The sequence below is a fragment of the Rousettus aegyptiacus genome, unplaced genomic scaffold (genome assembly GCF_014176215.1).
Source record: "Rousettus aegyptiacus isolate mRouAeg1 unplaced genomic scaffold, mRouAeg1.p scaffold_m13_p_10, whole genome shotgun sequence".
Lineage (NCBI taxonomy): Eukaryota > Metazoa > Chordata > Mammalia > Chiroptera > Pteropodidae > Rousettus > Rousettus aegyptiacus.
In genome coordinates this window covers 82,082,055-82,108,364 of record NW_023416285.1, presented here as the reverse complement: position 1 = coordinate 82,108,364, position 26,310 = coordinate 82,082,055, and the positions used below count along the sequence as shown (strand labels likewise).

The 26,310-nt window shown below is 37.6% G+C and overlaps 1 protein-coding gene across 1 annotated transcript in view; it reads right to left on the bottom strand.

The window, feature by feature from the left end:
* LOC107518763 (ankyrin repeat domain-containing protein 26-like) overlaps positions 1-25,958 on the bottom strand; it is a 33,434-nt gene extending 7,476 nt beyond the window's left edge. The window contains exons 1-9 of the mRNA XM_036226619.1: positions 25,517-25,958; positions 22,820-22,841; positions 22,551-22,685; positions 22,216-22,389; positions 17,892-17,998; positions 14,366-14,436; positions 7,255-7,305; positions 6,042-6,075; positions 3,239-3,311 (exon numbers count right to left, since the gene is read on the bottom strand). Of these exons, the coding sequence (XP_036082512.1) occupies positions 3,239-3,311; positions 6,042-6,075; positions 7,255-7,305; positions 14,366-14,436; positions 17,892-17,998; positions 22,216-22,389; positions 22,551-22,685; positions 22,820-22,841; positions 25,517-25,767 (918 nt within the window). The 5' untranslated portion in view covers positions 25,768-25,958. The remainder of the gene's footprint in view (positions 1-3,238; positions 3,312-6,041; positions 6,076-7,254; positions 7,306-14,365; positions 14,437-17,891; positions 17,999-22,215; positions 22,390-22,550; positions 22,686-22,819; positions 22,842-25,516) is intronic.
* Between the last annotated feature and the right edge of the window lie 352 nt (positions 25,959-26,310).

The following is a 26,310-nucleotide window of genomic DNA, read 5'->3' as shown; positions in this document are numbered from 1 at the left end:
GACTTCACACACACCAGAGCCCTGTTACAGCCAAATGCACTCCGTGAAGTCAGTCCACACACAAAAGCTTGTCTGCTGTAGGCGCAGCCAGTCCTCACAGCAAGGCAAGCTGAAGATCAATCCTACACTGATGTGCCAACAGCTCAACTACAACAAGAAAGCACACACAACCCACACAAGGGGTGTCCCTGGAAGTCTGAGCTCAGGTGACCAGTGGGACTGCACCACTGGCCCCAGGGAAAACCTACTACGTAAAGCCATTCTCCTAAGACTAAGAGACTTAGCAGAGCTACTTAATGCATAGAAACAAACAAAGATAAGCAGCTAAAATGAGACGATAAAGAAACATGTAGCCAATGAAAGAACAGAAATAAACTCCAGAAAAAAAACTGAACAAAATGGAGGCAAGTGATCTACCAGATACAAAACACTGGTTATAAGGGTACACAATGAATTTACGGGAAGAGTAGATGAACTCAGTGAGATGGTCAACAAAAAGACAGTAAACACACAAAAAAGGACATAGAAACCATCAAAAGCAACCAGTCAGAAATGAAGTATACAATAACCGAAACGAGGATTTCATTAGATAGAATCAAGAGCAGAACAGATAAAGCGAAGGATTCAATGAGCGATTTCCAAGACAAGGTAGCAGAAGACATCAAATCGGATCAGCAAAAAGTTAAAAGAATTGAAAAAAAATGAAGATAGTTTAAGGGACATCTGGGGCAACATCAAGCATAATGACATTAGCATTATACAGTACCAGAAAGAGAAAAGAGAGAGCAAAAACTTAAGAATACATTCGAAGAAATAATGACAGAAAAATTACCTAACCTGGTGGAGGAAATAGATATACCAGCCCAGAAAGCACAGAGCGTCCCAACCACATAAACCCAAAGAGACCCACACCAAAACACCTCATAATTAAAAACCAAAGGTAAAACACAAAGAGCAGCAAGAGAAAAGCCATCAGTTATCTACAAGGGAGCTCCCATAAGACCTTCAGCTGATCTCTCAACGAAAACCTTGCAGGAAAAAGAGATTGGCACGAAATATTTAAAGTGATGAAAAGCAAGGACCTACAACTAAGATTACTCTACTCAGCACAACTACCATTTAGAATTAAAGAATAGACCAAGAGCTTCTCACGCAAGAGAAGGCTAAAGAAGTCCATCACCGCCAATACAATATTACTGGAAATGGAGGAATGAAGAAGGAGGAGGAAGAAGAAAAAATAGGAGAAGAGAAGGAGAAGGAGGAGAAGGAGAAAGAAAATATCAAAAATAACAATAATAAAATGGCAATAACTATACCCATATCAATAATTATTTTAAATGCAAAAAAAATTAAATGCTCCAATCAAGGCACAGGGTGGCTGACTGTATAAGAGAACAAAACCCATACAGGCAATATCAAACTAAAATGTTTTTGCACAGCAAAAGAAAAAAAAATCAACAAAACAGAAAGACAACATAATGAATGAGCCAAGAGTATCAACAATGGTACATCTGATAGAGGGTTAATATCCATACTATATAAAGAACCAATGCAATTCAACATGAAAAAGACATGTAATCCAATTAAAAAATAGACAGAGAATCTGAATAGACATTTCTCCAAAGAGTACATTACAGATGGCCAAGAGACGTAAAAAGAAGCTCACCATCATTAATCATCAGGGAAATGTTAATTAAAACCCAATGGGATATCACCTCACACGTGTTGGAATGGCTGTCATTAAATCAATGAGAAACAAGTGTTGGCGAGGATGAGCAGGAAAGCAAACCCTCATGCACTGTTGGTGGGATTGCAAACTGGTGCTGCCATAATGGAACACAGTATGAAGCTTCCTCAAAAATTTAAAAACAGAACTGCTCTATGACCCAGCCAGCCCACTTCTGTGTATTCATCCAAAGAAATTTAAAACATTAATTGGGAAACATATATGCATCCCTAAGGTTTTTGCAGCATTATTTACAATAGCCATGATGGAAGCTCTCAGTTTATCCATAAACAAAAGAAATGAAATCTTACCAATGTGACAATGTGGATGAACCTAGAGGGTATTATGCTAGTGAAATAAGTCAAGCAGAGATAAACAAACACCATATGATTTCACTTATTTGTGGAATTTAAAAAACAAAAGAAATCAACAGAAGAGAAACAAACTCAGAGATACAGAGAACAAACTGATGGTTGCCAGATGGGAGGGGGCTTTGTGGGCTTAAAAGATAAAGGGATTAAGAAGTAGAAGTTGGCAGTTACAAAACAGTCACGGAGACATAAAAGATAGCTCAAGGAAGATAGTCAATGATATTGTAATACCTAGGTATAGTGTCAGAAAGTATTTGACTTATAGTGGGAACCACTTCACTAGTTATATAAATGTCTAATCACTATCTCAATACACCAATGTCATTTTATAAATGTCTGAATAATGTCAGTATACCTGAAACTGACATAATATTGAATGCCAACTATAATTAAAATAAAAAGTTTTAAAATGGTTATTAAGAATTTCTTCATCTAGACATGGTTATTATTTTAAGCAAAACATGTATTTTTCATTTGGACAAAGACTATAAAATATATTCTTAACACAAAAATTTAGAATATGAAATCCCTTTGCAATATGGATTTTGAGAAAGAAAACTTAAATTTCAAAATTTCCACAATTTCTGCTGTTTTGTTTCAATGCAGAAACCAGGGATAGAAAAAATTCCCTTCTAACAACTATATCATATAAAAATAAAAACTGTAAAAAAAAAATATATGTGTCACATGCTCTACAGTTTTGCAACTGAAAGACACCAGGAAAATTTCATGATTATTGAAATAAGTAATTGGTTCTATTAAAGATTTCTTTAAGGCATGAATAATTATAAAGGTCATGTTGGTATACTTTAAAGGTCGCATTAATAATCATTACCCTTGACCAAATTTGATATCTCCTTCATCGTGGGAAACCTTTTTTCAATATCATTTTCTTATTCCTTTATATTCTCAAGCCCATTCTTAATTCCAACCCCCACCATCAGTACTTATTAAAGAAAAATAAAAAATAAATAAAATAAAACCTCAACTGATCATATTTCTATAGAATGATGTGCTCTGACCAATTTTTCATTATAAAAATAAAATAACAATAGGTAGACCACTACTAAATTTTAAGAGTAAGTCCTGTACAAAACTAAATTCAAAGCAGGAAAATTAATTTTATGAAGGAGTAGTTTACCCTGGAATCAAAATCGAAGTCCTCACCTTCTGATGTAGGCCATGAATCATCAATGCCAGGTTTTCTGAAAAGACTTTACAGTAAAAATATATCACAAAAATTAGTGAGTTCATTTCTTTAAAACGGCAACAACAAAAAAATAGAGTGAAAGATGAGTATATTCAATGAAATTTCTTGATATAATTAAAATTTTGCCTCTGTTTTAAAAAGGGTTGTATTTATATGTGACTGCCTTCTTCTTTTCCAACATATGAAATATTCAGTGAAGACACACTCTAAGTTCAGCCAATATAATGGCCAAGCCTGAGATGAATTTGTTTTCACCACAAGTACTGAAGGCTGAATTGAAAATCCAATTAATGACTGATGTAACTTTTGTAACCTGAACTGGAAAAAATCTGAAGACCTAAATCAAAGTAGAAAGGCATACTGTCCCTTCTCTGTTGTTTGTCCCTAGTTCAGAGACTAATCTGTGCCAATCAAAAATGGAAGTCTTGGGAAAAAAAAAACAATAATGAAGTCTTGGTACTTTAGTATGGAAACCACTTATTAAGGTAACCCCATTTCTTCCTTTTACCCTCAAATAGTACAGAGAGTTTCTTGAAATGTCTGGAATGTTTTAAAGTTAAATGTACAAAAGTCAAAGAATAAATTAATATGTTGTTAGCCTTCCCACTCCCAGGTTCCTCTTCCGCAGGGCTCCATGGCCGTCTCTAAAAATTCAGACTCTGAAGGCACAGAAAGCTGAAACATGGATGGGCTCAAAAGACCACAAGTAGGAGCTCTCCATTTCCCTGCTCCTGAAAAACAAACTAAATGGAGCCTCAGTCATCCACTCCCAACACAGGCATGTCTCCAGCTACCCAACTCCATTACTGCCCAACCCTCCATGTACAAGGGAAGGACATCAGCGACTTGAAAAAAGAGGTGAAGATGAGGAGACACCTGCCTTGGGCCATAGATTTATGTTCTTCAACAATCTCCGGTCCCCTAGGACTCAAGGATATCTAAGCCTCCTCTGTAAGTGGCAGCACAAGTAGACGATACCACACATCGATGTGCTGTAAAGAGAATTTTTCCCAGTGGTTCAAATTATTGAAATTTCTTTTGTAAGAAAACTTGAATTGTGCTAGTTCCTCCAATTCAACAAACAAACAGAAAAGCAGCAACCTGTTCAGGACTCCCTTGAATCCTTTATTTAATTTGCCCTGATAGGCCATTTCCTACATCCTGCTTCCTTCCTTCTGGCAATTTACCTTTAACTTACCATAGAGTGCAATATTTTGATCTCTTTTCCCTAATCTGATCTTCAATCTCTTTTCTAAAACCCTTATTCCTATCCTAACCCAGTGCTGTCACTCTGGAAACTTGGATTCTCCTGCTGATTCCATTTCTATCTTCTTCCACTGGGTTCTCTAGACCCATTCCTCACCTTTCTAGTAGTAAAACACTCATGTGCACAATAATAAAGAAGGAAGATAAAGAAGGCCTTAGAAATATAAATTTAAATCTCATTTCCATCACCAACTACATCCAAATAAATCGCTTTAATATCTTTGAGTTTCAAATTCTCCATGCCAACAATCACTCAGCCAGAATATTAAACACAGGTTGAAATACTAGAGGCTGTTTTAATTAATCACTAAGATGCCTTAAACTCCTGAAAATCTATGTGTGCTTTTGGTTCTTTCTATAGAAAAATAGAGAATACTTACTTAGCTAGCACATATGGAAAAAATAGCAAAACAAAAGAAATACATATAAAATAGAGAAGTAAAAAAAAATATTTTAAACTCATGGAAGAAAAAAAGACTCCAGGAGAAAAGAAAAAACTTCACACAATTAGGCAAATATATTGGCCAGAAGGGAAAAGCAGACTGCAAAGTCAGTAAGTAGAGAAATCAATTAGAAATATCCTCTAAATTAGGTGTCACTAACCCCCCAGCCATGGACTTATACCAGTCCGTGGCCGGTTAGGAACCGGGCCACACAGCAGGAGGCGAGCGGCAGGCAAGTGAGCAAAGCTTCATCTATATTTGCAGCCGCTCCCCACCATTAGCATCACCGCCTCAGCTCCACCTCAGATCATCAGGCATTAGATTCTCATAGGAGCACCGGTCCCTGGTGCCCAAAAGGTTAGGGACCGCTGATCTAAATAGATGTTGAATTTAATTAGCATAATATAGTCTGTAATCCATTGCAAGAAGTGTAGATATCATTATACGTGAAAACGTTTGCCTGATTAGGCCTGGCTTATGTAAAACCTATGGTTCTGTGGCCATAACTGAGATCTGCCCTAAACAGTTTGATGGTAAAAATAAGGTACTAGTTACAACTGCAGTTCTCAAGTGTATTATTACAAATGCTTAGACTAACTAAGCTTCCAAGCAAAACTCTAAATCAGGCTTAACAGATAACTAAAGTAGACTCTCTGAGTTGACCTGACTTACTTCTGTATCTCGATGCCAGTGCTGTGCCAGCACTTATCACTATAGGATGAGAGACTAGACAATGGATTTGGGAGCCAAGCTGACCAAAGGCCAAATCATAACCAGCCACTTGTTCATGATGGAATTATGGGTCAATGAATCAACCGCCCTGAACCCAATTGCCTAATTAAAAAAAAAAAAGGCTAAAATACCACAGCTGTTTGGCAAAGTTATTGTGATGACACTATGAGACAACAAATGGTAAGCACATAATATGATGTCTAGACCAGAAGAGAGCACTCAACAAATGTTAGTTTCTTTTCTCTGCATTCCCTTAGTTAACATAAAATGTTTAAAAATCCATAAAATCTTACCTGCTTACAGAGTCTTCTTCAGAACTTTCATCCGCTATTAAAGAAAAAAGTAAAATACATTTGAAGTTAAGACTAAAAAAATATGGGACTATTAAAAGACTGATGCTATGTTTAAAAGTATTCCTTTGAGACCAGACCTGCAGACTATATTAGAGTGAAAATTAAGGATTCTATTGGTAGGCAATTAATATATTAAGAATATTTACTTCCTCTTCTTTATATATATCGAATTCAAGGAAAAAAATGGGATTTATCAAAATTTGATACCTATGAGTGAACTATTTACAATGATCATAATCCTAATCAAACTCAATCGAACTGACAGAACACGGTATCATTAGTAGAACCGGATCCTAAACTAACAATGTCAAACTTAAATAGCATGATTTTTCTGGACTTCTGCCAAGAAGAGCAATTAGAGGAGAGTATACTTACCGTACTATAACATAAGATACCTTCCCCACCTCTTCAGTCAAGGCTGTTCAGTTTAGGATGAAACACCAGTACCATGTTATATTACAGCTCTTAAACTAAAATTTTAAAACAACCCTCCAAATTAAGTAAGAGCTGTAATTACTGTACAGAAAAGATTTCACACAGCAAGACTATGACTGCTATCCTCAGCAAGTCCCACTTGAATGGCTCGCCCTTGATTGGTGTCTGGGAACCTGGTGGCAGAGGGTCCCACCATTCCATAACTGACAAGAGGGGCTCACTGGGCCTCGACTGTCTGTAGAAACAAGGTGGTTCATGCTGAGCACTTGCTTTCCTTCTGAGAGTCTGGAATTTTGGTCCAGGCCAGGGGGAGGATGCCTATGTGACTAGCGTGCCAGAAAAAACTCAGGCACTGAGTCCAGTGAGACTCTGGTCCTGGTAGACAATGTCTCACATATGGTGTCAGAACTGGACACGGGAGGAATCAAGTGCATCCTGGGAACTCCATAGTGAGAGGACACCTAAAAGCTTGAGCCTGTTTCCTCCAGCCTTAGTCCCATACACCTCTTTTCTTTCTGGTTTTACCCTAATCTTTTCACTGTAATAAATCACAGGCATGAGCACAACTATATACTGAGTCCTGTCAAGTTTTCTAGTGAGTAACCAAAACTAGGTATGGTTTTAAAAATCTCTAAGAAAATTGCACTATATAAAATTTTTATTATTTAGGTTGATGTGTTATACATGATGATGGTCAGAAGGTTATTTCACAAATTACCTGTCCTTGAATTTGTTTTCTGTAATTCTCGTTTTGGTGATTCCTGTAGATCTGTATTTGAATAAAGGTGCAAAAAGAATAAATGAAACAACAATGTCAATAATAACGTAAAATGAGGAACAATACTATTTTAATCAGAATACAAAATAGAGAATCCTAATGCCAATATGTTCTATAAGTTACTATAAAGAAAATGAAGAGATCACACTGCCAATTTTCTCCAACTAAGTAGGGTTTCATTTTTTTTAATAGTTATGAATCAATCAAGTAACTGGGATAACCACAGAAAAACATCTATTGCATATAGTATAATAATGTACTACTTATTATAGTGTTCTCGGTTTCTATTTTTTTACTCATTTCTTATAAAATTAAAAATATACCTCACCTATTAAAAGTCAGTGGTTGACAGAACAAGACAAAAAGTTTAAAAAAGGAATTATACCAAATGTATGATCAGTTACCCATGGGTGGCCCATCAAACGCAATATGTATAGATTAAAAACTGGTCTTCCTTGTTGACCTACTGCTCTTTGCTGTTCACCTTGATTCGATTCACTCCTCAAGTCCAGTTTAAATGCTAGTGCACAACCTGGAAACCTACGTATCATCTTAGATTCCTCTCTCCCTGCTAACTTTTTACATTTAATCGTCCCTAAATCATATTAACTGTACCTCTTTTCTGTCTCTGCTTTATTTTGCCACAGCCACTCTTGGGCTCTTAATAGACAACTATCATAGGGAGAAAAACACTCCACCATCGACATTTATTATTTCTTAAACAAATAAGGTCGTTTCTGCAAAACAAATGAGAAAGACATAAGTCCCGAGAAAAGACCAACATTTTAAATGGAATAAAGTGAGCTTCTGACTTTTTTTAGTTCAGCATGGGTGAGTGACAACTTCATAATGCACCGATGCCAGTCCAAGGAAACAAAAGCTCCCTTTGTCTGCCTGTCTCTTTATGTGTTTTCCCTCAATCTATGCTCTATATGAGGGGTCGGCAAACTATGGCCCTCAGGCCAAATCCAACCTGCTGTCTTGTTTCATAAATAAAGTTTTACTGGAGCACAGTCAGGCCTATCAGCTTACATATTGTCTATGACTGCTTTCACGTGCTAATGGCAGATATTAGTAGAAATGACAGAGATCGGATGGCCTAAAATCAGTCCCTTTACAGAAAAAGACTGCTGGCCATGCATTCAACCATAAACAGCACACCTAAATCAAATCAAATAGTGTTACTCTTCTGCTCAAAACTCTCCAATGAATCCCTGCAGTAACTATTGCTTGCTATCTACCCAATGGCCATTCCTTAGTCTTCATTCTCACTGGACAATGACAAATGTATTTGGATATTTATTGTCCCAATAGACAAAAGAGCTCTCTCAAGCTCTAAAAAAAGACACGATGACTCTAAGCTAATCACAGTAACTGGTTTACCAATAACTGGTGTGGAAATGAGCATCTGAAGTAATCCAGCCTATAAAATGCTAGGGGAAGGAAGTCTACTGCAAGCCTTTCAGTTCTCGAAACACAAACACACACACACACACACACACAAACACAAACACACACACAGTTTGACAACACTAATCATCAGGGAAACACAAATCGAAACCTCAACAGGATACCACCTTTCACCTGTCAGTGAATTCGTTGACATTCATCAAAATGTCAACGAATAATAAGGGCTGGCAGGGATGTGGAATAAAGGGAACTGTTTGTGGATCTGTAAACTGGTACAGTCACTATGTAAAACAGTATGGAGATTCTTCAAAAAATTAAAAATAGACCTGACATAAGACATAGCAATTCCACTTCTGGGTATTTGATAAATATCAAAAAAACCCAACAGTAATTCAAAAAGATACATACACCCCTATGTTCACTGCAGCAATATTTACAATAGTCAAGATATGGAAGCAAATTAGGTATCTTTCAATAGACAAATGGATAAAGAAGATGTAAGGTGTGTGTATGTGTGTATATATAAAAATATGTGTGTATATGTATATGTATATGTATATGTATATGTGTATGTATATGTATAAGTATATGTATATACACACAATGGAATATTACTTATCCATAAAGAAATAAAATCTTGCCATTTGTGACAACATGGATGGATTTAGAAGGTATTATGCTAACTAAAATAAGACAAAGACAAATACTGTATAATCTCACTTAATATGGAATCTAAACAGCAAAACAAATAAAACTAACAGACCCAGAGCTACAGGGGACAAACTGATGCATGCTAGAAGAGAGGGAGTTGACAGGATAGATAAAAAAGAAGAAGGTAAATGAAAAGTACAAACTTCCAGTTATAAAATAATCAGCCACAAGGAAGTAGTGTACGGCACAGGGAATATGTCAATAATCCTGTAAAACCTTTGCACAGTGATGGATGGTTACTAGACTTGTGGTGATCACATTGTAAAGTATATAACTGACAAGTCACTATGTTGTACAACTGAAACTAATAGAACATTGTATGCCAAATATACTTGAATGAAAATTTATAAAGGAAAAAAAGAACACCTAAAGGAAAGCAGTCCTTCTGGCCTGTGGATATTGTCACATAATATGATGCTTGGAGTCATTGCTAATTAGCAGACCAGGATAGGAGACATCAACAAAACACTGACAACTTCACATCTGAAATTGGGACAACAACAGGGATCCTGACAGCATAAATGAACCATCAAAATCCCACTTCCTATTGTTTTAGCCACTGTTCATTCAGTCACCTGTTGTCTGCAGCTAAAAGCATTCTTTCTGATGCATTTCCCAAGGCCTACAGAATAAGCCCTCTTCCTTTCTCTGGTACTAAAGACTCCAAGAAGCATCCCTTAGTTGGGCCATCACCTCCTCATTCCCAACCACTCCCACAGCACATGTTCTGTACCATCAAAACTGAACAGTTTATAAACCCTGCAAAGTTCACTTATGCGTCTCAGCCTCCGCACTGCCGTTCCTTCTGCCAAACATGTGATCCTGATAGATGTTCCTGCTGCCACATGTCGTTCTTCCTCTTTACCTGGCAAACTTCTGCTCACTCCGCATGCTTCCCTGAAATCCTTGCTACATTTTCAAACTTTAAGTTCTCATCATGGACCTAAAGTATCTGGCATTCATTACGCTTCAATAAGAAAATAAAATACTAATAATTATAAGCTCCCAGTGGGGTCTGGAATCTAATAAGCGCTGAAAAGTATAGTAAATAATAAAAATGACAATAAAAATAGACAAGCTCTTAGAGGACAGGGACTGTGATTTTAAAATGTTTATATTCTGCAACATCAGAATAACAGTACCTAAAAGACACTTCATAGTTAAATAGCAAACTATTAAGCAGACTAATGAATAAAGAATAACAACGTTGTCTTTGAAAATTGTTTTTAAAAACCACAACAACAATCCGGGGACAATAAATACGATATTACAAGGACCTTAAAAATCAAAACTCTACTTCAATTTTGTGTTTTCTATAACTTGTAAAACCAACCTACAGAAATTTTTTCATCACGATCTACTCAGCTCAGGGTGTCCTCATACACTTCAGCTTGCACCATGCACTGCATGCCACATCCAGGAAGCGCAGCAGCATTTTTGTGATTCTGCAACTTTTTTGTACTTTTTTTATTGTACTTTTTTTTGTATTTTTATTGTAATTTGCTTAAGCTATGTAAATTTTTATTATGACTATATTTTGACTAATGGTGACAGAGCATCTTGTTCTAAAGAAATTACAGTGTCATGATAATTATTCAACAAATAGAAGAAAACATTTTGTTCTAATGAAATCAACATCTCATACTGTTTTGACGTATGAGGAACAAAGGCGATAACAGTGAGACCTTCTTGGTACAAAAATAAGTAAAATAATCTATGTTTTTCAACAAGGCACTGCTTTTCTGACTTCTACACTATCAGTAGGTAGTAGTACACTGGCTAAGTTTTGTGATTCTTACTGTTTGCCATTTGTTGACGGTACTGGGAAGGCATATTGAGTTCCTAGTTTTGGTTACGTTTTTAGTAAGACAAATCACTATGTAATAACAAATACTCATTTACTAAATGTAACCACTTTCTGTAAAAATTCAACAAATACCCATTTTTATAACAAGCCCAATTTGTTATAAGGTGATTATAGAGGAAACATATACTAACTTAAAAATCTTTTTTTCTTATTTACATAATGATATCATATGGGATTTTAGGGGTCACAGCTAAATAAATAAATATTTTCAGACAATACTGTTTCAGATATTAAATTTCCTTAAATTAACTTTTTGAACAATTTTATTTTTTAATTACAGTTGGCATACAATGTTATATTAGTATCAGGTATACAACAGAGTTAATAGACTTCTATATAACTTACAAAGTGATCACCCCAAAAACTCTAGTACCCATCTGACACCATACATAGCTATTACTATATTATTGACTATATTCTTTATGCTATACTTTACATTCCCATGACAAAGTACTTTGCAACAACCAATTTGTACTTCTTAATCCTTTCCCCGTTTTTAACAACCCTATCTTCTGATTGGAGTATTTAATCCATTTATGTTCAAAGTAATTGTTGATAGATACATAGTGATTGTTATTTTATTATTCATGTTCTCGATTTTTTTTTTCTTATCTTCCCATTTTAAAAGTCCCTCTAACATTTCTTATAATACTGGTTTGGTAGTGATGAACTCATTTAGTTTTTTCTTGTCTGGGAAATTCCTTCAATTCTAAATGATACCTTTGCTCGGTATAATAATTTTGGTTGTAGCTTCTTGCTTTTCATCACTTTGAATATTTCATACCAATTCCTACTGGTCTGTAAAGTGTCTGTTGAGAAATCAGCTGACAGTCCTATGGAATTTCCTTTGTGGTAAATAATTGTTTTTTTGTTGCTGTTTTTAAGTTTCTCTTTGTACTTAAGCTTTGGCATTTTAATTATGATGTGTCTTGGTGTGGACATCTTTGCGTCGATCTTGTTTAGGACTATCTGTACTTCCTGGGCTTGCATGTCTATTTCCTTTGCCAGCTTAAGGGATTGCCCATCATTATTTCTTCAAAGAGGCTTTGCATTCCTTGCTCTCTCTCTTCTCCTTCCAGTACCCCATAAAGCAAGTGTTGGTATGCTTCATGTTGTCCAAGAGGCCCCTTAAAGTACCCTCATTTTTCTTCTTGTCGGTGTTCTGATTGGGTGTTTTCTGCCACCTTACTTCCAGATCGCTGAGTTAATCTTCTGCTTCACCTATTCATTCTACCGTCGATTCCTCCTCCTAAGATATTCATTTCAGTTATTGGATTCTTCATTTCTGACTGGTTTCTTTTTGTTTTCTATCTCCATATCTAAGTTTTCTATCTCTTTGTTCAAGTTCTAACTGAGTCCATCTACTCTTCCTCTAAGTTCATTGAGCATCGTTATAACCAGGGTTTTGAACTCTACATCTGGCAGATTGCTTGTCTCCATTTTGTTTAGTTCTTTTTCAAGAGCTTTGTCCTGTTCTTTCATTTGGGACATGTTTCTTCCTATGCATTAGGGTAGGGCCACTGTGTTTCCTGGTCTTTGTAGAGTGGACTTACGTAGTAGGTGTTCCGTGGGCCCAGTGGCACAGTCTTCCTGATCACCTGAGCCAGGTACTCCAGGTGTGTTCCTTATGTGGGTTGTGTGTGCCCTCCTATTGTAGAGACGTGGTTGTTGTTTGCACATAATGGGAAGGACTGACCTTTGGTTGGGTAGTTGTGAGGACTGGTTAGTGAGGAGCTGACTGTAAGGAATAAGATTTGATTTATCAGGGCTCTGGTGCCTGCCCAGTCTACCCTTGTGTGTGTAGTCCTCCAATGCAGTCCCAAGTGGTCGTCCAGCTCAGTCTGAAGCCAGCCTCGGGGCATGCTGGCCCCAGGTCTTCCTGGGAAGGGCTTCATCCACCGCATGTGGCCTGCCTGGGGCCACCAAGCAAGAGTCACCAAGCAATTCACAGATGACCACCACCTGCACTGGGCTTAGAGGTACCTTGAGAGGCCAATTCGCAAACCGCAGCTAGCTGCTGCCAGTGCCGGGTTCGGGCTGCTCACGGAGCACGCTGAGGTCAAATGCTGCTTATTTGGGTTTTGCAAACCTTTCAGAAATTTTAGGAAAGTCTGCGACATGAACGAAGATAGCTCAATTGTATGGCAAAGCCACTAGAAGTGGCTTGGGAAGGCCCGTAAGCTGGGACGGCAGGATCTCAGGGAATCACCAAGGTGAGTCAACTAATGTTTGAAAGGTTAATGGAGATCCAGAGATGGTAACAACCTCCATCTGCATGCCAGGAGAGGGGAGAGCTCAACAAAGAAACAATAAATACTGCTAGCACTTCTTTCCGGGAGAAGTTTGCCCCTCCAGCCCTCACCTTGAAGCCAGACAATTCAGTTCCTCCCTGTATGTGTCTGGAGCCTTTCAATTTTTACCCCAGCACTGCAGCTCAAAGCAAGTGAGCCCATCAGCAAGTAAGTTTGCCCACAGGCCCCTTAAGAGAGTCTTAAGTCCTGTGACTCCAAGAATCCTTTGTTTCTCTCAGTGACATTCTTTACTGGTTTTCTCAGCCAGAAGTTGTGGGACTTCTCTTTCCGGCACTGGAACCTTGGCCTGGGAAGCCAAGTGTGGGGCTGGAACCCCACACTCCTCCAGGGGACCTCTGCATCTGAGATATCCCTCCTGATTTTTCACCTCCACACACAACTTTAGGACCAGCATGACCCATGTCTCCGCCCCTCCGACCAGTCTCTAGGTGGCCTCTTGTGTATGTCCCCAGTTGTAAGATTTCAGGTGATTCCCAATGATGGTTGTTCTGTAATTTAGTGGTAATTTTAATGTGGTTGTGAGAGGAGACAAGCACAGAGTGTATCTACTCTACCATCTTAACAGAAACATCTACACGATTAACTTCTATAATAATTCTCAATGCTAGATTAAAAAGAAATTTAAAAAGAAAAAATATACATGCAATTTACACACCGTGCTTTTTTCACTGTTCTTTCATTTGCAAAACCTCCTTTATTTACTTTATCTAAGGTAGGACGACCAAAAGTAAGTTACAATTAGAAGTCTTACCTAGATTGCTATTCTGGGAAGACCTTTTACATCTCCACTCTTCTTTATAATCAGAAGGTAGTTTGCAGTTGCTGTGTATAAAAAAAGTGATAAGTAATATTACTATCTTTATATTGAAATAAAAAACATTTACCAAATATATGAAATTCTTAGAGTATTTCAGATATTAGAGATAATAGTAATACTTTAATGATTCCATACACTTCAAATTTTTAAGTTCTACAAACTTTTGATCAAGCATGTGATTAAAGAGAAAAAAAAGAAAGGTTAACCACTCAGAAACTGAGGAAAGTAGTGATCAATCAATTAATTAGAGTTAGCTTAACTTAATGGCAAGTGTCTTGAACTCAGAAGTCCTACCTCTATAACCAACAGCTATTTGCTCTCAGACAAGTCACTGCCCTGTGGCTCAAAGTCCTCCTCTATAAACCAGGAATCCTACTGCCTTATTCTACAAGGTTGTGAGGAGGATTAAAGGAAATAATACACCAAAAAGATGCTCAGAGAAACAAAAAGGCAATAGAATTAGTTGTTTTTGACCTTTTTTGTTTAAACTATTTGGAATCCCAAACAAATCCCAATGTTTGTTTTTCATAGGTGCTAAATTTTAAATGTTGCAGTTTTCAGAAAATGTTATTACTTTTGGTTCTTAGCTGTTCTTTCTTTGTAGGTTGTCATTCAAGGCATCTCAGCTATCACATAATCTGTAACTAAATATATTTACAAATATATTACCTCAGTAAAGACATAACATAAGTGTCCCCTACTACTGTAGCTAATCATACCAACAGCAGAAAACTAATAGAAGTCGAATGTCTTGACTTCTATCACTTCTCAACTTACTCAAACTCTGAACTAACAGATCTTATTAGAATGATGCTTTATCTCCCTGTCCATGCCCAACTGACTTTGAGATAAAACTCTACATTTACACATGAGTAGTGAAGAGTCATGGATGGGGCTGAACTATCTTAAGGCCAAATAATCGACTTTATATTCAGAGCTTTCAGTTGACTGACTTCTATGGGAGGCATAATTGTAAACATTTTGAACCCTGAGGTAGATTCAAGTCACTTGGGAGATTTTTATTATTCTGGAAAACAGATCGCTTGACGGCCAACCTTAATAATGGAATCTTGGACAAGTTGGTGCGTACTACTCTGGGAGGGCAACATGGGACCTTCTATGACCTAAGAGGTGCTCTAAAGGACATCAAGTGGCCTTGTGATGCAGATGTGTTAACAAGAGATAAAGAAAAGCCTGATCTTCTCCTGCAGCCTTATTTGAACCTCCTGACAGCTTGAAATGGTTCCAACTAGCATCTGCTAGCGGAAAACACAAATAACACACTCAAAGGGTAATGTATCCGGAAGGTCTGGGCTCAGATGTGGCTCCACACAGGTTTTCGAGTGTGGGCTGAAGGGTTGTGTGCCCAAGGCTAGGAGGCCCAACTGCTAGAACAGCGTGCTGGTGCTTTGGAACAATGGCTGAGCAAAAACGCACATGTGTGTAACCAAAAAGTTTTAATTTGAAGTCCAAGTGTGGATCACCATGAAGACTGAAGCATCTGGATCAGCGAGGGCAACCTGGGAGCAAAGATCAAACATGACCCCAGGACCAGTTTCAAAGAGCCACTGTGCAGCAATACAATCACAACAGAATGATTAGCATATCTTTCTTTATATCTCCATCTGACATGAGAGAGGGGATTGTCTCCTTTGGATTCAGGGAACCCTTTAGGTTCTTGAAAAATTCAAGGAGGAGAGTATAGATGATAGCCTCCAGAAAATACAAAAGTTTCTGCTAAAGTGAACATTTTAACCCAAAATAACTACATGGAAAAACCGGAGATGGGAAATTATTTGGATCTCATGCAGAGGGGTTCTATTTGAAATGGATAACGTTACAATCCTTAAGGAAAAGGTCTTAAAAGTACTGAGATAAGGAATCTTCACCCACTGCCACTTCGAACTTGTCCAGCCTTTAGTTTGGTCTCTGTCTGAAGAGGGACGTTAACTCACTGCCATTCCCAAAGCGCCTGAACCACACTATGACATCTCACCTTTTACATAAGAAGTAAAAATTAAATTATTTTAAACCTCAGTTTTGAGATAACTAGCATTTTAATGTAAACACATACAAATTAAACCTTTAATATAAGCATGTCCTTCTGCAGTCCATCCAAAGTCATCCTGAGAAAAGACATCGACACCTTGTTCCTCATTTATGGCAAGCATATGGGCCATTCTAATATAACAGAGAGATAACTTCACCCTTAGGGACATTAACTAAGTTATTTAAACAGCTGATTTGATACATTGTACCAAAATCATGCCTTGCCTGTGTGTGTAGAATTGCCCAGTTATGCGCTTAAGTGTTCATCTTATAAATTACCTCCAAAGGTAGAAAGAAGAGACAAAAAGGAAGCCTTTTGCCCCACTTGGAGTTTATACAGAAATTGCTCATTTAAGTCCTCTGGTAGACAAGAAACTATGCTGAGGGCACTTATCTCAAGTACGTGAAGATTTAGATGAAGAAATTCCTTTTTCATCCTTAGTCTCATATATTGTACCTCAATGTCAGCTAGAAGTCAGGTGAGTAAAAGCTATTTGACAGCCTCAAAACAACAATATTAATAATAATTATAATAATAATAGTCCTAGAGTGAATGATGCTGATAAGCATGTGTTAGGCACTGAATTAAATGCTGGATAATCTAACGCACACTATTCTTGCAGGAAATGTTCTTATCCTATTCATATCAGGACACATATTTGGTAATGATGAATAATGTGTTCCCAAGGTTATAGTCCTGACCTGTGGGAAAGCTAGGCATCGCACCTAGTCTTCTGTGAACTGAAAGCCCATCTCTCTTTTTCTTGATCACTCACTTCTCACTTATCTTTATTAAGAAAAAGGTTTATTCAGTTAAAGCTATCTTTATTTCTCTACCCATGCCAATTAAAAATAAAAACATCAAACTATACTAGACATAGAGGGTAAAAACTGATGAACCCATAGTATCTGGGAGCAATAATTCATAGTAACTTAGGGATAAACTGACATCACCAGTACTCTTCAAAGAAAGCAGTTTCAAGCGAAGGGTCATCCAAAAGACAAAATCAAATCTTATTTCTGTTTAATATGCATCTTATAAGAAAAACGGTATACAAATTAGAGGTTTAAAAAAACTATGAGACTAAGTTTTCAATATTGTATCATAAACAAAAATTTAGACTTCATATACATAAAACTAATATAAAACTCCTAAGATAATACATGTGAACAAAGAAATCAAATTACAAATGGCACCAATCAATATTATAAATAAATACGAACATGAATGCCACAGTGTACTGTTCTCCCTGTTGCCCAGCCAGAAGTATTGCATTTCTACCAAACGGATGATGTGTTGATATTTTTTACTATATACATTAATCCTCCTCTTATTAATATTTCTGACTTGAGTGTTGTTACCATTCCACAACAATACTAAGATTTTTTAAAAAGATAAAAAAAACTATACCTTTTCATCTTATCTACAGCACGCACATTTTCATTTCTCTTCGCTAAAATCTCCACCATTTGCTGTTTGTTTTCACTTATAGGAAGTAAAAGTGGTGTGAGGTCATCCTTTAAAACAAACAAAAAAACAACTAATTTATAATATAAAGTTACATATTTCTAAACTGAATTTTAAAACTTGTAAAAGTTCATCTGAATTTAAACCTATAATATAGGAAGTAAATAAAAAAGTAACCCTCTGGGCTGTCTCCTGCTGCTCCTTCTCTTTAAAATACTTCTTCTCCTCTTCAAAAGATTAACTACAACATCATTCTCCAAAATTCACTTCAAACATTGACAGTAATGGTTCCAAGAATCCTGGTCCTATCACAATACCTACTGTAGTACTTGGTAGTTATCGTATTGCTCCCCATCTAAACCGAGAGCTTCATGAGGGCAAGAATACTTGTTTTTTTTTTTCTTTTTTTAGTCCTGTATCTACAAACTCGAAAACACAGCAGTAAAGGCTTTAACCTAAATGATTGTCTCTGGAGTAGTGTTATTAAATCATCTTCCAAGGAATATCTACCAGAATTTAAGTACTATGTTCCAACAGAAAGATCCCAGAAAGATCACCTGTGTTTGAAAAATATTACTAAACTCTGCTTTATATGCCTAGGCCTAAAGAAATGTTTAACTTGGCTTAATCCTGATTTGACAATACTATTTTTATGGCAAACACATTAACATTTGAGAAATTTTAGAGTCTCAGGGATACAGTTTTGAGAGCTTTCCAACAGACGTGAAGGTTTCTCCAGCTTTACAAACTTTCTAGATTCTCTTCTACCAATGCTATCAGGACACCAGGTGTCAGCTTCAGGAACCCCTGCTCTGAAAGGGTCACTAAGGAAATGGATTCTAAAGTAAAAAAGACATGGGCTTCGAATGAACTGATTGCTTCAATTAAATGGTCCATCGATTTTCTCCGATTAGAAGATGATAGATTTTTACCTTGGCTGTTAGAAAGCACACTATGAAATTTTATTCTCAATTATAATGATAATCCTGAGACCCAAATGCATATCTAGCTTTTTAAAATTGGTTTTTACTTTCTCTTTCCATTTTAATTACTACTTTATTTTATATATTGGGAAAAATATAATCATTAATAAAACCATAATGGCTTATCGATAAACATTTCAATACTGATCTATATGGATTATTTTTAGCATAAACAAAGCTACTAAATCTCTTGTATTTTTAAGGAACAATCCTGAGTAGAAACAATACAGTCTGAAATAGGGATAATCTATCCAACTATAACATGATTAACAGCATAAGACTTATGGACATTCCAATAAGAATATGATATTTATAGTACATGCAAAGAAGAGTTTACAAAAAAAAACGTATAAATTCTAACTGGAAAAATTCAATCCTATTTTTCAGAGATTAATATAAAATATAAATTATAAATCAACATAGACTACCTTGAAAATCTTGAAATCTCTACCAAAATGTACTATAAAACTGGAATCATGAACTCTAATGCTTATGGAGGCAAAGTAAGTGCCCCAAACGTGACCAAGTAAGGGAAGAAGCTCGAGTGGGGATAGCAGCAAACTAGAGAACACAGGTCTCACACATAAGGGGCGGCCTCCGCACAGCACACCAAACAGTACTATGGGCTCAAGGGTACCAGTTTGATTCTTTAAGAGAAGCTGACATCTAGATTTCTACATGAGTCTCCTAAATTTTAAATGTTGATTCAAATTATGTAGGCAAACCAAACATATCCAGGGGCCACATACTCTATAGCCCAAATACAGCATCATATGTTTTATCGAACAATGGGGCCCCAACATCTAATAAAAATTATTGAGAATCATTATACTTCAGTGTTTGTCCAATACTTATTAAACTACAATCTATTTGTGTTTATTTCTCACAGATTGTTAATCAAGTGGATAATTATTTCAAAAGACTGCCGGAACTCAATTATTCAAACAATCCCCAACTGCATCATCACTAACTTTGTGGGTTTTGATGTCCTGTTTAAAACTGCCATTCTGATTAAGCCAGGGTTCTATAAAATTGAACTGACATACTAAAACCATCTATCACACAGCTTCAGCTATAAAGGACATTTATGATTTCCTATTATTGCAGGAAAACTCTGCTTGCAGTAAACATTTGTTACTGTAATGACCTGAGCGTGAGCGAAGAATGCAAAATTCTTCAATGGTCCAATTCCATTTATCCATGTTTCAACAGATTCTCTGAGTGCCAGTGAATGATTGACGATGTAAAGGAAAGAGGTGTTCCTCTTTTAAGCCAGTAGATGTGGCCAACGATATATCCTTTAACCTCTAGAGCACCGAAGTAGAGACAGTTCAAAGTCAGGCTGATAGTGCTGGAAAAGAGAGAGCTGGAGGGAGTATTACCTACCGAACTCCAAGTCTTCTGGACATTTCTGAAGTGTTTGAAATCTACGAATTTATGCATTACACATACCCATTCAGTAGTTCTTAACCAAGAGTTATATCAGAATCTTGAGGAAAACCTCTAAATGCACGAGTCCAGGCCTTAGCAGGTTTCCTCAAGCAAAACTTCAGCGAAGAGCCTAAGATTGTCATTTTGTTAAGTGCCTCAGGTGATTGTGATGCACCAGCACAATTCTAGCTGAGAACTAGTGCAGCAATCACTTCTGTCTCATTTCTCACCTCCATGGCCAGTTCTCTCTGTCACTTGATGCTGGCCAAGAGAAGTGGAAGAGATATGTGACACTTACCAAACCCGCACTTAACTTTCTGAGTGGGGCAGGCTGGGGAGAGGATGGAACGAGAAAAAGGACTCATGAACTCAAACTGGAACTTAATTTTATTTTCCATAAACGTCCTGGCATTCTTGACTTCAGAACCGAGTGTAGTGGCTGTTTTGGCCAGAATAGGATATCACGTCAGTTATGTATTTGTCCTTTCCTCTTCACACTTAATCACCACCTGTTCACTGCCGATCTGGTGGCCTCAGAGACCCCCTCAAACTGATCTCAAGGCAAGTTTGCAACTCCCTAGCTCTCTCTCCAAAACTAAGAATTATTATTCCTGAAACCTGAAGATCACCTTGCCTAAACACAGAAACCGAAGGAAAAAGAAACAAACATAAAAAATCTACTATCACTTCCACTCACTTAACAAATTTTCAAATTGGCCTGTATATTTTTGATTGCTCTTTTCTTTTCTCGATCCCATTTCTCTCTGAAACGTTGGCCAATGAGAGAAAAGCCACTTTAACATGAATCACTTTTTTATAATATTGAAACTTATCAACGGTAGCAAATTTCTATCGTCAAATGCTTTTGATTTTGTTTGAGTTTTAAGATCAAGCCTATTTCCAAGGCAAATTTTGCTTTCCTGCATTGTTTTACATTAATTAGAAGAAAAAACTAGGATGGAAAAATATATTTAAAAGAAAAGTTGTGCCTTTGACAAATGTTGCTTGCACAAATATTTGCTGTAAGTGCATGAAAGAGAGCTGTTTCTTTAGAAGTATCATGTAAACTGAAATCTTAGAAAATTAAGTTCTTTCATTCAGGAACGCGTAAGCGCTTCAATAAGTAAAACTGACCCTGCCTGTGTGAACCGAGGGCCTTCCTGTCGGGGTTGCAGTGGCCAGTGGTAAAGTGTATCCAGAAGCAAAAGCAGATGACTGCTTTGCTATCACTCGTCCCCACGGCTAAGCTCTGGGAGGCGGACCAGGAGCTGCACTGTGAGGTGAAAGACCTCAAGGTACTAAATGGCTCTCAGCGTGGCTATGAGCACAAGTGAATGCCCTTGCTGGAGATCCAGACATGACCTGCCCTCTTGCCCCAATCTTCAGAGCCTTGGGGTCCTGGAGTGTTCACAGCCTGTGCCCTGCTGCTTCTCCTTCCCACTTGTACTCACTCAGCTCCCCGTGCTGGGGGCTAGGTCTCCATTCCTCCTCTCCCCCACGCCCAGAGGAACCGATTTCCTAGGCCCCTGCCTGCACAGCAGCCAGCCACCTACAATTGCTTCACTTCCCCCAGGCCTTCAGTCTTTGACTGGCTCTGAGGCTACCAGCTGCTCCCAGGCACTAACGGTAAGTCCTTCCTTCTGGGGAGGCAGTGTGGTAGCTGGGAGACAGAGCTTGGCCCTTTCCGAGGACATCACGTCTCTCCAGAGCTCCCTCATCTGGCTTTGGCGTTCTTTCCATGGTGACAGGGTCTGATGTATAACATGTCAGAAATATATTAGAAATACAATGCTTGTGCTTAAAAAATAACATGAATTTCAAGTATTTTGTAAATAAATTTAGTTGATCTATACCTTGTTCCTTGCTTCAGTATCGGCCTTGTATAAAAGCAGCTTCGCTGCTATGTCCATATTCTGAGCAGCGACAGCACAGTGCAGAGCCGTGTTGCCATCGATGTCCATTATGTTTGGATCGGCACCACGTTCGAGCAGAATAGTTGCACATTCCTCCTCCTGGCATTGTACGGCCTGTCAGCATTATGACAAAAAGTAGACTATAAATGCTAGGAATTCAAAGTAAATATGCTACAAGTTTCACCAATTAGTTATAGTTAAATAAGACAAATTCATTTCTGTTCTCCATAACTCAATCGAATCCATCGCATGTTGACACAGTTGAATCTATGTACCTTAATCAGAGCTGTCCTATTTTTGCTGTCACAGAGGTTAAGCTGACATTTTTGGTCTGCCAGGAGAGTTACCACTTCTGAATGGCTGCTGGCACAGGCCAAATGCAGAGCAGTCCTGTGAAAGTGAGAGGATGTCTTAGGAAATTGGAGTGCACCATCTCAAAACATAGAATTATTCATGTAATTGTAAACATTGAAGGCTATTCCTATGCCTTCAAAACAAATATTTAGTTTTCTTCTGAAGTACAATATTTATTAGCTTCTATCACCTCATTGATGACAGTGGTGCCCCTGTGAACAGACAGAACATGACCTGGGGATTCAGCTCAACATGGCTTTGACCTTTTTTCACTCTGTCACTTATGAGCTATCACTGAGCCTTTCTGCGCCTCATCAATTTCCTCATCAACACAATGGGGATAAAAGCAGTAGTTATCTCACAGGACACCGCTGTTTGCTTAAATGAGAATCTATGCAAAGTGTGTACTACAGCTCCTAACACACACACACACACACACACACACACACACGCACACACACGCACACACACGTATACACAAACACACACACATGCGAAACAGCTCAATAATTGTTAGGTAACATTACTATAATTATTACTATTATGATTTTATGAAGATAATATTTGAATTAAGTAAAATTATATTACGCCTATTTTGCAGATATGTCTTGAGGATTAGAAAGAATGCAGTATTTCAATGATTCTAAGATGCTTACTTTCTCACATTTTAACATCTATGTCAGTGAAGCGCAATTTATAATTCAGACTATCTCACAATTATAATTGGTATTTTAAAAACATTTCATTGGTACATAAAATACTTAGCCTCACACCATCCATGAGGTCTTACATTAAATGAAATAATGGTCCATACAATAGACTGATTGCAGTTCTAGTCATATGGCTGGCATTTAAATAAGTTTTATTTCTTAAAAACATTGTAGGGAAAGAGGACTAAAATACCAAAACAAAACAAGAAGACTTTTTAAAAGTAATTCTTAATTTGTTTTTCAAGAAACCGCATATGAAAGGAAACACAGGATTCAAATGAATAGGGATGGCTCATTTTACTCAGTACTTAAATTTAGAGATTGTACGAAAATCAAGTCTTTCCAATGATCGATATTATTAGTTAGTATTATTATACATTTTCAAAAGGACAGATAAAGGTTATCTTTTACAATTTTCTATTTCCAGATCTATTTTTTAAATGGAGTACTTTTCACTAAATTGCCTAGCTGATAGTCAAAAGCACTCTAAACTTTCAGCAGTAATATAAGTACCCTTGAAAATTCCTGGATTTCATTAACCAATGTTGTTAAGGGTGGAACATTTTCAAATGGCCAACTTCTGTTTCCATTGTTTAATGTTAAACAGAGTGTACTTCTAGGAGATATTCTCTGCAAAGATATGCTAATGTTAAGGGTGTAGTAACCCTGTGTAAAGAGGAATTAATGGCCAGCTTCTGCTTCTGTAAACCTGCTTGCTTGCTAGAGGGGGTTTGGGGGCTTTTTAAGCTATACCTTCTAGAGGCTCGGGGCTGAATCTCTAGTGGGGAGAGTCAGTCGCCAGCCAGCTAATAAAGGCTCGTAATTAATCTCAGTTGGCTCTGTGGGTCTTAAATTTGATCGCACCACAACAATGTTACCATAATAAAAAATAAATTAATTTTTAAAAATAAATAAATGAAATAAATAAGCAGCAATATAAGTACAATGGCTCCTTATCTTCATAAACTTTGTGGATGAAAAATGGTATCTCATTCTTCTTTTAACTTAAATTCCTTTTCATACCAGGAATACTATTTTTCCCTATATCCACTGATCACATGTAGATAAATACAAAAGTACTTGTCCAATTTCAAATGAGTTTTTTCTTTTTGATTTCAAAGACTTCCCTGTAAAATGAAGATATACTTTTTCTCTGATATACATACGTTGTAAATATTTTGCAAGAATATTTTCTTTAATTTTGTTAATATTATCTTTGGATACACAGAGTTTTAATTTTTTACATTGCTCAATCAACCTCCGGAATTTGAGAACATAAAAAATGTATAAAAGGCATGAAATGTCACCAGCATCAAGTTCTAAAGTCCTACATATATTTGGGTGTTTGGGCATATTCTGTTTTGTTCCAATCATTTATCTGTCTTTTCAGCTATTCGCAAATTATAAGTAGTGGAAATTTATAGTACATATTGATATCTAGAGGCCAAATTTTGTCTACTGTACAAATTTTTTCTTAATTTCATCACAACATTAAAAGATAAACAGTTTGTGTAACTCAAAATTTTTAAAACCATAGTTTTAGTTGGTTTATGTAAAATTGATAAATATAGGAAGAGCATACATCTTGAGAAAATGAGTCTTCCTACTCAAGACTGCAGGCACCTTCCCTCTTCAAAGTTCCCTTTTAAGGTCCCAATGAAGAATATATATATATATATATATATATATATATATATATACGCACTGATATAAAATAGATCTTGGATTTTATCCGAACAATTTTTACCCCACAAGTTGTTCTATGATGAGAACTGCTTTTCCCATTATGCTCTTTTCAATAGTATATAACATTACAGTATAAAATGTAAACCTCAAAAACTAAATGCTGTATATACTTAATTCTGTTTCTAATACTGATATTTAATCACTTTAAAATTGTCAGTAAAGTGCTCTATAAAAGGAGTTATGAGTGAGTCTTAAAAATGTTTTTTTTTTACGGCTGCTCATAAAGTTGGCCTGAGCACTAAGACCCCAGGTAAGGTCCCACCACCTAGGTGCTGCGGAGTCGAGCCTCAGGAGGAGAGACAGCCCAGCGCCCACTGTGACAGGAGGGCTGGGCTCCACCTGGCTGTGCCCCGGCAGGTGAGCCCTTCTCTCAGGTTTGCACCCCGATCCCAGACCCGCCCAGTGCCACCGGCCTCACTAGTCCCTGTTACCTGTTCATCCTGTCTCTATCATTCAGGCCATTTAAACGGAGCAATAAAATCCGCTGCACTTTTCGGACGTTGCCCACGCTGGCAGCTTTGTGGATCTTCCCAAGATCTTTGTCTCGGATGTGGTACCCGGGCCCCAACGTGACTCTATTACCAGTCTCAGGCCTGACGCCCACGCCAGTCCTCTGGCGGCTGGTTAAGGAGCCCAAGGGCGACTCGCCCTTCCGACTCCCAAAGCCAAATATCTTCTTCATGGCTGAGTCTACGCAGAGCCCAGGGGTTGCGGAGGCACCTCAGCACCCTGATGGTTCTTCATGCCCCCGGAGTTGAACGCTCGCTTCCAGATAAACCAATCGCATCCTGCTACAGTATTCAGCAGGGTAGCTACAGCCTTCGCGGATTCTTTCAGCCCAGAAGGATTGTAACCAAGCAACACTGCTCAACACAAGTGCGCCTGCGTGTATCAAAGGGTGCTGTCACTGCGCGTGCGCAAGCAGGCCCACCCGCCGAGAGTACCCAAAGCGCATGTGCGAGACCCAGACAGCTCAAATCTCGGCAGTTGCTTGTGGGCGGCGCCGGTTTCCCTTGGAATTCGGTGGGTGTAGTACAACGTTTGTGAAACTTAGACTCCTCCCAGTGTACAGGCGGCTTCTGCCTAGCCTGGGGCTAGTAGAGTGGTGTGGAAGTTCAAGCGGCAGAAGGTCATTTCCCACAGAAAACTCCCCTCAAAAATCCTTTAAATCTTCCTGTCCTTCAGTTTATGCCTCTTCCACATTCCTCTGGGCCCCCGTCAGTCG